The 11,384-nt window shown below is 40.6% G+C and overlaps 1 protein-coding gene across 3 annotated transcripts; it reads left to right on the top strand.

The window, feature by feature from the left end:
- Positions 1–4,566: 4,566 nt before the first annotated feature.
- LOC104425134 (protein PIN-LIKES 6) lies at positions 4,567–11,210 on the top strand. 3 transcript variants are annotated; one of them, XM_039304920.1, is made up of 11 exons: positions 4,567–4,828; positions 5,291–5,714; positions 5,877–5,956; positions 6,043–6,167; positions 6,483–6,604; positions 7,217–7,423; positions 8,420–8,494; positions 9,383–9,483; positions 9,926–9,978; positions 10,113–10,301; positions 10,724–11,210. In XM_039304920.1, the coding sequence occupies exons 2-11, from the start codon at positions 5,535–5,537 to the stop codon at positions 10,843–10,845; spliced, it is 1,254 nt and encodes a 417-aa protein (XP_039160854.1). In that variant the 5' UTR covers positions 4,567–4,828; positions 5,291–5,534; the 3' UTR covers positions 10,846–11,210. The 3 variants fall into 3 exon arrangements, with proteins under 3 accessions (XP_039160854.1, XP_039160855.1, XP_039160856.1); XM_039304921.1 differs by lacking the exon at positions 4,567–4,828 and adding an exon at positions 5,129–5,152; XM_039304922.1 differs by lacking the exon at positions 4,567–4,828 and adding an exon at positions 5,144–5,167.
- Positions 11,211–11,384: the final 174 nt, after the last annotated feature.

The following is an 11,384-nucleotide window of genomic DNA, read 5'->3' as shown; positions in this document are numbered from 1 at the left end:
GATATGCACCCTAGCCCCGAAACCCAAGTCAGCATCCTTAGGCCGGTAGATTAAAGTGTGTTAGGTGATAAACAAGCGATGTGCCAACACCTTATGAAGAAGCATCGTGGCTTCAGGTTAACTTAAGATTAGAGTTCCGAGGTCAATTCTCAAATGAACCAAGTAGAGTCGAGGGTAAAAATATCATAGACAAACCAGTTCTAAGGTGAAACCGGCTTTTAACCTGTATCCATCTTGTTTCTAAAAAAGTTATAAAGAAGAAGAGATTCGATCCAAGGGGGCTCAAGAAGCTTTGGAACTCCAAAATTTAAGTTTTATACTGACAAGTCGATAAAAGCACCCGCAAACTGGTTCTTGGGTTCGCCTAACTAGTTTCAGTTCAACACCTTATAATTTGAAAAATAACCGACGGTTTTGGTCTCAGGTCTACCCAAGAATTCTTGTTCGATTTCATACCTCAGCCGCTTCAGTTCTTGATCGATGGAAGCCCATCTCGGAACAGATCACCCCATTAAGGTCGAGAGAAGACTCGCTTGGAACGAACGCGGCCGCAAATCCGGCCGCGTCGACTTCCAGGGGCGTAGAAATTTCCTTCATCGCTCCCTCAGCTTTGCCCGCGGCGGCCCCCACTTTCTGCCGCAACGGGGAAAAGAGGGACGTGTCCTCCGCGCGTCTCTTTCTCCCCCAACCACCCTTTGATAGGTCGGCAGTACGCAAGGTGACCGACAGGTGGGGGAAAGATAATATTTATTTATCATTTAAAATGCATCGGTTTCATTTATCTTGCTCTCGAATGCGCGACTCCCTCCTCTCTCTCTCTCTCTCTCTCTCTCTCTCTCTCTTATCTTAATTTCTGCTAATCCCTAGGTACCATTAAATGCTCGGTACTTCGTGACATCCGAGGAATTCTCAGGACCGAACGAGCGCAATCCGATAGACAATTTACTGATGACGAGCCAGAGCGACCGACCCGCGCACTCGGTCCAACCGATCGATCGGGTTTGCCCATGGTCGACACAAATAAATAATATTGATATGCAACACACAATATGTCATTTCTAAAAAATGAAGAATTTCAACACTCTAAGACATTTTATATATTAAATGAATATTTTTATATATGATTAGATTAATTTGATTCAAATTTACTAATAAATAAATAATAGTAAAAGAGTTTAGAATGAATTTATAGTAAAAATATTAATTGATCATTTGTTAATATCATTATTTGTTTCAATTTGATAAATTCAACTCCATGAAATTTTGAGAAAAAAAAAAAAACGCAATTTACATTATGGACTAGCATGTCTGAGCGTGTTTGAAGAGAAAAAAAAATACAAAGTTGGAGTGAATTGTGTGTCATGGAAAGTGAAAGTGAAAAAAAAAGAAAAGAGAACATTAGATTTTTCTTTTTTTCCTTTTATTATTTTTTTATATATTCTGATTTTAATTCCTCGTTTATTGAAAAATTTTAAAATTCACTTTGTGTTGTTGAAACCACATATCGGAATTCTAAACTCACATGTCAAAATTTCAGACTTGTATATTAGAGTGTCAAGAGAGCTAACTAAGTGTTCAGAGTGTCCGACACGTGCACCACATGAAAGCTTCTAAATATTGTTGGTGCTTTCTATGGCACGATTCGATCTCGTGTTCAGGTTGGGTCGGCTGTTGAGCGGGCTCGCACCACACTCGGTTTGCTAGGGCCTCTTGTATTTCCTCCCGTGCGATGGATTTTAGTCAGTCAGTGTTGCAGCGGGCTGCTGGGGGTGCGATTTGGAATGGGCATCCTTGTCCCCTGCTCCTTGCGGGGGAAATTGAAGAGGTGTCGTTATTGTCTAGTCGATCAAGTTCTTTTATGTTTTTTAGATATGTGAATTTATTGTTGCTTGATTGGTCAATGATACACGTTTATTCTTCGTCAAAGTTCCGTCACATGATGATTTCATCAAAATAATATTATTTAGAGCATCATGTCAATACTGTTTATTTTCCAATGTCCATGTAGATGAATTTTTAATGGTGCTTATGGGCAACTGTGTCATGTTCACTAAAAAAGTTTAGGATGGATGCACAACAATGTACATAATTTTGGATTTTTTTTGGGTGATTTTTGCACTCTTATTTTTACGCCGTCGTTTTCCTCCCAAACAAAAACCCACGAATTGTACTGAAGCTGCTCGGATTTCGCACAGTGATTTAATTTGACTTCCGTGGGCCCCGTTAATCAGCAAGTCAAAGCTTGGATTTGGTTCCTCGACCCGAGAAGTCAAATCGGATTTTGAACAATCGCAAACATCATCATCAATAGATATATGTCTCGACAGTTCCATTCGGATAAGATCAATCCCCTCCGATCACTAATCCAAACACAAAACGAATTCCCCAAAAATTCTCGTACCCTAAATTTATTTTATTCTTTGGCCACTGGAAAATGGAATAATTCAGTTCACGAAACCGTAACCACTAGGATTCGCTCCAGTGGTCATCCTTCCAACATGGTAGGGGGAAGGGAGGAGTTCAAATCCCCACCTTCTAATGGGGGATAAGGTGGGGACACGTAAGTTTCAGGAGTGGGTTTCGACTCCCACGCCCTGCAAGAGACAGGGTAAAAGTCTGAGAGTGAGTGTAGAATTGAAATAGAGTGGGACTGACAAAAAAAAAAAAAAAGTTCACGAAACCGTCGAGATATCGATAACAATCATGGGTCCCTCGAATCCTAATTTGAAAGAAGGGGGAAATTTTATAATAACGAGAGACCGTCGTAGTTGAAAGAAATTTCTTCGATGCTTCGTATGCATGCAAACTCAATACGTTTAGATTCCCATAGATCAAGAATGATATGTATTGGATTCATGTGTATCAAATCTTCCATCGAGTGGACGTTGGACCACGAAGCCTGCATGAAATCTGACTCGGTTTTTTTGCTCATCAAGAATCGAAATGTGCAGACGCACGGGGACAATAGCCCCATGTCCAAAAGCGAGGGGAGAGTTGCTGCGAAATTTCCCGTTGGTACTGGCGTTGATTACCCGCCAAGTACGAAGCCGACAAGGTTTCGGGAAAATTCAGGAGATGGCCAGATCGCGTTCTCACGTTTCCATTCCATCCCCCGCCCGGGGTCCTCTCGAATTCGAAATCTAATGCTACTAAGGCGCTGAAATGTCTCCATTAGATCTCGAACACTACGCGAACACGACGCGAGTGCCGATACCTTGCCGATGGTTGTGGTACGATGGTACGGGTCGGTATTTTGCGATCGACGAGGTCACGGGAGATAGATAACACATGCATTTTGGCTTTGCATGAGAGTTTTGAATTTTAAAATGTGCCTCAACGGGCTTGGTATGACAAAATCGACAATCTTATGTGCTCGGGTCATTATTCGTGCCCGAGATGCTTTCCATTAAACAGTATCCATCAACAAACATGAAATCCTTTGTGTTAGTGCAAGGAAGAGCTATTATATCTAGGAGTGAGTGAAAGGAATCACTCGAATCCAGAACCAAGAACCAATCAATTCTAGGTAGTTTCCAATTCCATAAAATTAGAAACAATGAATTTCACTTTAGTTATCAATTTCAAGGGTGAAATCGTCTAACTGGACCGAATCGGTTATTTTTTATTTTTATAATTTCATTACTACTTGAGTAATGCATCATAAAGTTCTTAGCTACATCCTCTTGAATCGTTTCTTAAGTTAGTGGAGAAGTTTAAAAAATTATATATAGATTTTTGTTTATATAAGATGGAATGGAAGAGGTAACTGTTGATACAAATGTCAATATGACCAACACTAGGACTTTGAGGACGGACAAAAGAAAAATTTTCCCCTTCGCTTTGTGGGAAAGCATTTTATAATGCAATTGATCTCAAGCGAAATTTTATCCATTTGGAAGATAGATTCCTATTTATTGAACATATTTTGGACTGTTTGAGAACCGATTACCCCTAATTACGTCAAATTGAGTCATCCCCTCTTGTTCCCTTTATTTTCCCAAACTCATGCGTTTCGGCTTTGATAGTAAGGAATTTCGGATGGCCACCTGGTCGCTTGACGTAATCTCCTGGTGAAACTACGTCACGCCCGGTCTCCAGTACCTTTAAGACACTAATTAAAACAACTACAGGAGCCTAGAAAGTGAATTTCTTTCCTTTCTCGACCGTCTCGAAAACTGTAGAAATTACACAATTTTTAAGGAAGCCGTTCACTTCGCATGAAGCGGTTAAGGACAAGATGGTTAATGTTTTCTGATTCCCTCATCAGAATGTCCCACCGCAGGAGTAAGACCGCAGTTACAGTCAATCCCTCCCGCCCTCTCTCTCTCTCTCTTCTGCGTTGACGGTCGGGCGAGGTAAGTTAAACGAGTTCTCAAGAAAGCATCTTCCGAGATGCCGCGCACGACCAACCGGCAATCCACGCTCCTTGAATGGAAGACGAGCCGACTACGAACCCAAAAAAAAAGAAAAAAGATCGAATTTTTGAGAAAAGATTAATTTCATAAAATTGGGAAAAAAAAAAAAGTCTTCTTTTTAGCATTTTCTCGATCCTTATTTAAATCTCGATTTCGACTTACGGAGAAGATAGGAAATTATATGTTTACCAGGAGACCTCCCTGGAAAGCTTCCCTTCCGAGCGGATCAACCCCGATTCTTCCTCATCTACCTTTCCCTCCTGTTCCGCTTCTGCGTCCAAGTGTTTTCCCCCCGCACGAGCGCTCCTGCGCGCGCGTACGTATACCCGTTTCCTCTCCCATCGTCGTCTCCCTTCGTCTGCTCTGGCTTAACGCTGCTTCCGGCATTTTCCCCTTCGACTTCTCGATCTTGGGTAACGCGAAAGATTCCATTTTTACGTGTCTTTTTTCCTTTGGTCTTTCTTTCTTTTTCGGGGAGTTCTTCTCTCGCGAGTTCTGGTGCTTTTTCGTACCGCTTCACGTGGACGGCAGCGATTTCCGGGCTGCCCTGCCCTTCACGGGGCCGCTGTTGCGCTGGTGGAAGATCCATGGACGACGATGGGGGGGCGGCCATGTGAAATTTTTCTCCTTTTTTTGGCTGACGTTTCCGTGCGCTTAAATTCGTGTCCGGCGCCGGTTTGATAGGTTTATCGTGCTGGGTGGGGACGCTCTGGTTTTGGGTTTTCCGTCGTTTTCGGGTCGGTTGATAATTGGTACTCGGGCTCTGCGTTCCTTTTTTGCTTTTTGGGTTCGTCGTTTTGTCTTCCTGCATTGTCGAGGATTCGAGTTCTGCCTTTTCGCGTGACGCGTTTCTATTTTCGTTCTTGACGGTGCAGATTTGAGGGTCAACCGAAATTGGTGAACACGGCGAGGATTTGGTCCTCGGCTCGAAGGAAGTCTCGAACTTCTCGGAATTCGGACTCGACGGTTCGCATTTGAGAAGGTTCGAGCTGAATTTCAACGAGGATTGGAGGCCTAATCAAGCTTTGATCGTTTGTCGTGAACTGATTGCTCCGGAGGTTCCGAGGCGGTACCGGTGGATGTGCAGAGGGAAAGTCTCCTCTGTGAAGGCCGGAGAATATGCAGAGATTTCTGGCGATGGTGGCGGAACCGCAGGTCGGGGGGGAGTCGCTTATGGGGACGATCAAAATCGCGGTGCTCCCGATTGCGAAAGTGTTCACCATGTGCTTCTTGGGCTTTCTGATGGCTTCCAAATATGTCAACATCTTGCCCGCGAGTGGGAGGAAATTACTGAACGGGGTAAGCTGAATCGTATGCTTGTTTTCGGTTTCCTCTGTACAAGCAAATATGGAAAGATTTAGTGGAGTAATGGCGGCTGATTCTTCGTCACAAGAACATGGATTTTTCTCCATAGATGGTGACGGTGATTTTTTTCTTTTATGTGTTTACTGTGTTTTGCAGCTGGTCTTTTCCCTTCTGCTGCCATGTCTGATATTTTCTCAACTTGGACAATCCATCACTTTGGAGAAAATGATTGAGTGGTGTGTAATTCTGCCTTCTTTATTGACGGTGCTACTTAAAAGGAAAAAGGAATTGATAGCTAAATGTTGATTTCATCTTCTTGCAGGTGGTTTATTCCAGTTAACGTTGTTCTAGGAACAATATCGGGATCACTTATTGGTTTAGTTGTGGCGTATATTGTCCGGCCGCCTTACCCTTTTTTCAAGTTTACTATCATACAAATTGGAATAGGTAAGCTACTGTTTTGAGAGAGAGAGATAGAGAGTTTCCAGAAGCTTTATCGCTTTCTTGTTCATTCACCATGGACAGTGGCAAGATTAAGCTAAAGTCTGATTAAAAATACTTGACTAGAGAGAATTCTTATAAGTTTGATTATCATGCCCATTTTCCAACGACAAAATTTGTGGAGTATGGTCTCATACGATGCTATGGTTTCTGGACAGTGTATAGTCTCTTGATTTACATTTTGCAAAAAAATGACCTACTTATGTTGCATTGGCATTTAAATTAGTTAGTTCCCTTTCATGATATAGCTGTTGCTCGCAGGGAACATTGGGAATGTGCCACTTGTCCTGATTGCTGCATTGTGTAGAGATAAATCCAATCCATTTGGAGATTCAGAAACATGTAGTACAGATGGGACAGCCTATATTTCATTTGGGCAGTGGGTAAGTTTCATGCACATTTCTTTTAACCATGAAATTTTGCTATGAATTTACATGAGTTGCCAACATAACCTGTCAGATTGGTGAATTTCCCTTGTATGGGTCTTGGTCATTTTTTTATATTGTGACCTGTAACGTCATTTCTTTTGACAAACTAACTCTGGCGGTTAGATTTGATTGCGTTGAAGTTGCCACTTCTACAATAATATCTACATAGCAGTACAATTGATTGAGTCGCATAGATGAATTTTGTGCCTGTGGTCTTTAATCTTATTCTGGTGGTGAAAGAACACTGATAACAAATCAGTGTGCACCATTGCAAAGCTAGTCTCTAAGCGATTGAGTGCTCGGCAGACCATTAAAGTGTTCTAAACAGATGATGGTATGGGAATTAAATAGGTGGTAGAAACATCTTAAATAGTCAAGATGTTGACATACAAATAATGTTTACATCCTATTTCAGTGGACTGATTACCATTTGAATATCTGACCTGTTTGTAAGACAGGTGGTGTACAACTTTGAGTGGTGAATACAGCTGGAATTGATGTTGAGTACATTTTTTGTCATGGGTAACTCTTTAAATACCAAATAATCCCCGTTGTGCATGTGGTCAGGTTGGAGCAATAATCTTGTACACATATGTTTTCAATATGTTGGCACCCCCTCCAGAAGGAACCTTTCACATTGAGGAAGCAAATCTTCCCATAAGAGACCCTCCAAAAGATGGTGCGCAAATCCCTAAAGATGATTCTCCAGAACAAGTTCCACTGCTTACACAGGATGATTTGCAGTCAAATTCAAATCCTCAGAAGAATGGAAAGGTAAAGGCTTCTTGTTCTGCAGATGAACTTTTATCGTCATATGCCAAAATATGTGAGCCATGAATGAGCTAAGTCTTCATTTGTTGTTTTATATGTCCAAATATGCACTTGAAAACACTGTATTAAGTTTGCTTGAAGACCTCTCCTATATTGTTTTTGCCCCTTGTATTCTGATTTGTGAAAAATCAACAATGTAAATGGTAATAAAGATTTTCGACCAAAAAAAAAGAAAATGGTAATAAAGATGTTTGGCTACTCTTCCCCTCAAAAGAGGTCAATAATGTTGAGGTGGGGGCCTCAAATTAGGAATTGTGTAGTGGGGTCTAACAAGAAAAAGTCCACAGTGCAATGGACGAGAGACCAAGTATAGATTAGGGGTAAGACATGATGATATGGGGAAAGTATTCCTGCAGCACATGAAGCAGCATTTTACTGTGACATGAATCAAAATGCATATACCTTTCAGCAGTGGGTGAGCTAGGTCTCAACCCCGTTCAAACCCTTTTCTTCTGAGCATAAAAAAAAAAGAGTAGGCTATTCATCATCTCCAGTTAGAATCAAACTGGAAGGAATGGTGTTTGGCACACTTGCTTGTTTTGGCTCGCTGTACTCAGCCATGGAAACTGATGGGTTTGAACAAGAAAAATTATGATGACAACGAGTATTTCTAACTAATTTACAATCAAAAGTCACACAGGATAGGCTTTTCTTGACACATCAATGTCATGATATTGGATACATGTATCCTTGCAGTTGTCTTCTGGTGAGTTTTGGGTGTATAGAAATTGAGTTAGATTTGGATTCGTATTTCCTTAGGTGTGAGAATGTGAAGAAATTGATTATGAGTTAAAAAATTTAAATTGTGCTAAAATTTCATGAATTTTAAATCAGCAGCTTGAACTCTAGAGAGCAGTCTGGAAGGGCTTAGTTCCAAGTCGTTCTTCTGTGTTGTTAAGACTTGAGAGTATCAACCTTTTTGTATGTTTCTCATTGCAGATGAAGCAACTCCTTGTTTTCCTATATGAGAAATTGAAGCTCAAGCAGATTCTTCAGCCTCCAATCATTGCTTCTGTAAGTTATATTCTACTTTTGTTCGTCATTTATATCACAATTCCATATTCTTATTGGGAATTGATGGTGTTCACTGTCGTGTTGTCTTATCACTCTTGTTTCCGAATCTTGTTAGTATGTTTGATTTACGCCTAGAAAATGACAAATAGTCATTGAGAAACTACATGGAATTGTACTTTCCGGTTCAAAGGAAGAAAGGAGAGGCCAAAATAAATTTGATCAGAGATCCTGTAATTGTACTTCTGGTGGATCACCCTGATTTTGCAGGGAGATCTGGGTCATTGAATACTGAGCACCATCACCCTTTTGCCAATGATTTTGTGTCTATAAATCAATCATGACCAAATTTTCTTCCATATTGAGGTTAAAATTGAGTTGGTTATGGTGTTTTTGTTTTTTTTTTTTTTTTTTAATAACTTTTCCCTTATTTTAGAGTTTTGAGTTTGGGCCTTTATTTGATGAGCACAGCTTGAATCTTTGAAAACATAAAAATAACAACATTTAAAGTCACCTTTAGTTTTAGTTTTGTCTTAGTTATTCTTACATTTGGTGGGAAGTTTGGTGACTTTTTTGTTTGGTCAACCGATTCAGCAATAGAAGAAAGAAAGAACAAGGCAAATCATGAAGAAATGTCTGTGTTGGACTACCATTGCTCTTTCAATATGTACTCTTTAGAATCTATAGGCCAATAAAATGGAGAAATGTTGCCTGCTAACGGAAAGTGCCCACCATAACCTTGTTAAGATGGCTGAGATGCTAACTTTTGGATTTGTTATGGAGAATATCTACAGAATAATCAGACGATGCTCTATGTTTTGTTCTCTCTCACCACACGGTACTGCTTTTTGTTAGCTTATGTGTGTGATTGACATTTCCCATCACATGCAGATCTTGGCCATGGCTCTTGGAGTGATTCCATTTTTCAAGAAATTGATTTTTACATCTGATGGTCCACTTTTCTTCTTCACTGACAGCTGCATTATTCTTGGGTACGTGTCATATATGCTACAGATTTTCTTTCTAATTTTTCTGATACCTGCTGATCGGAACTTCCCTCTTGTATCTTTTAGATCTGAGTAGCTGTAGTGTTATTCTCCAGTTCCTGGTTACTGCTTTTATTGGCACAGTGATATCCCATGATTTTGTTGATTGCAGTGATATTTGAAATATGATATGCCAATTATTGCTTTCGCCATTTTGGCAAGCATGGCTGCTTTAAATCTAAAAATTGCACCTGTTCTGGAAGTTTCAGGGAAACTAAAACATATATTTTTGACATTTATGTAGTTATTTATGGGTTATATGTGGTTTGTAGTTTCTCAAAGACTATTATATCTCCTGTGAGCCTAATTATTTTCTCATATCATAAAGCATGTTTTCTTCTTAACATGCTCAATTTCATGAGTTTATAATTCTTTCACTTTCTATCAGGGAGGCCATGATTCCATGTATCTTGTTGGCATTAGGAGGCAACCTCGTTGATGGTAAGTGAAGTTCCTGGCCACAGTTGCATGCATATTGCCTTGACAACTTTACGTTTGGGTTATGGACCTAAGTGATAAAGGATAGTTGCATTCGCCATTCAGGCATTTGATTACGAGTTCTTTTGAGCTTGCAGGTCCTGGAAGTTCAAAACTTGGTCTACGCACTACGGCTGCAATTATTTTTGGACGTTTGCTTTTGGTGCCTCCAGTAGGTCTTGGTATCGTCACGCTTGCTGATAAACTGGGCTTCCTCCCGGCTGGTGATAAAATGTTTCGATTTGTCTTATTGCTGCAGCACTCAATGCCAACTTCAGTCCTCTCTGGTAAAGACCCAAACTCATATCTTCCAGGCCTTATTTGTTGTAAATGAAAGCGAAGTTAATAATTTCCTTGCCATCGTCCAAGGCATTTGGTATCTTGGAAATTATGATCTGACATTAGATCACTGCTTTCGGATAATTCAAAATAAGGTGATAATCTGGCATTAGATCACTGATTTCGGATAATTCAAAATAAGGTGATGATCTGGCATTGGATCTTCCTGCTTTTGGATAATCCAGTCCATCACCTCGATACGACATTTCATCACCTGTCCAAACTAAATATCCTCTAAATCTGTAGCTATCTGATCAATACACAGTTAGCAAGGGACTAGTTTTGGGACTTCAGCATGTAGGAATCTGCTTCTCACAATACTTTGAAGGTGTGCAAAGGAAACCACTGATCACTCGTATCTTGTCCACAGGTGCGGTTGCAAACTTACGTGGTTGCGGTAGGGAGGCCGCGGCTATCCTGTTTTGGGTTCACATATTCGCGATCCTCTCTATGGCCGGATGGGTCACTCTGTATCTCAATCTACTGTTCTGAATCTGGGGCGACCCCCTTGCCTCGGCCAGAAGCCCGTTACTTTTTCGCTTGTTCTGCATCTCCAAATTCAGCTGTCGCGCGAGCAGACCAACATAGTAGGCGAGAATTCTTTATATGGAAGAGAAAAGCAAGGAAGGGGGGGTGATGATACGGTCGAGGAAGGCTCGTGCAAGTCGTTCCCGATCTCCGATATATGTTATATATCTAATGATCATCATCATGTATTAGTCGTCCTTTTCTTGTTTCTCTTCTTTCCATTTACTAATTATTGCTATATCAGGAAGTAAAAAGGGCTGTTAACAGCTCTTGAGTTAAGAAGTTGGCCCGGTTCTTCGGATGATATCTCCATTTATTCGTTTCAAAAACGTTAGTGCAGCATCACTGAACAACGTGCCAAACAGTGCCAGATTCTGATTTTTTGTTCCCAGCATCAGTTTGGGACGAGAATCGTGTTTGGTAAATTTTTTGTTCCCAGGAACGATTTTGGACAAGATTTGAGAATAAAAAAAAATTTGATTCTACGTCCGAGAATCGAAAAA

This window comes from Eucalyptus grandis, chromosome 11, assembly GCF_016545825.1.
Source record: "Eucalyptus grandis isolate ANBG69807.140 chromosome 11, ASM1654582v1, whole genome shotgun sequence".
NCBI lineage: Eukaryota > Viridiplantae > Streptophyta > Magnoliopsida > Myrtales > Myrtaceae > Eucalyptus > Eucalyptus grandis.
This window is presented reverse-complemented; position numbering and strand designations above follow the sequence as displayed.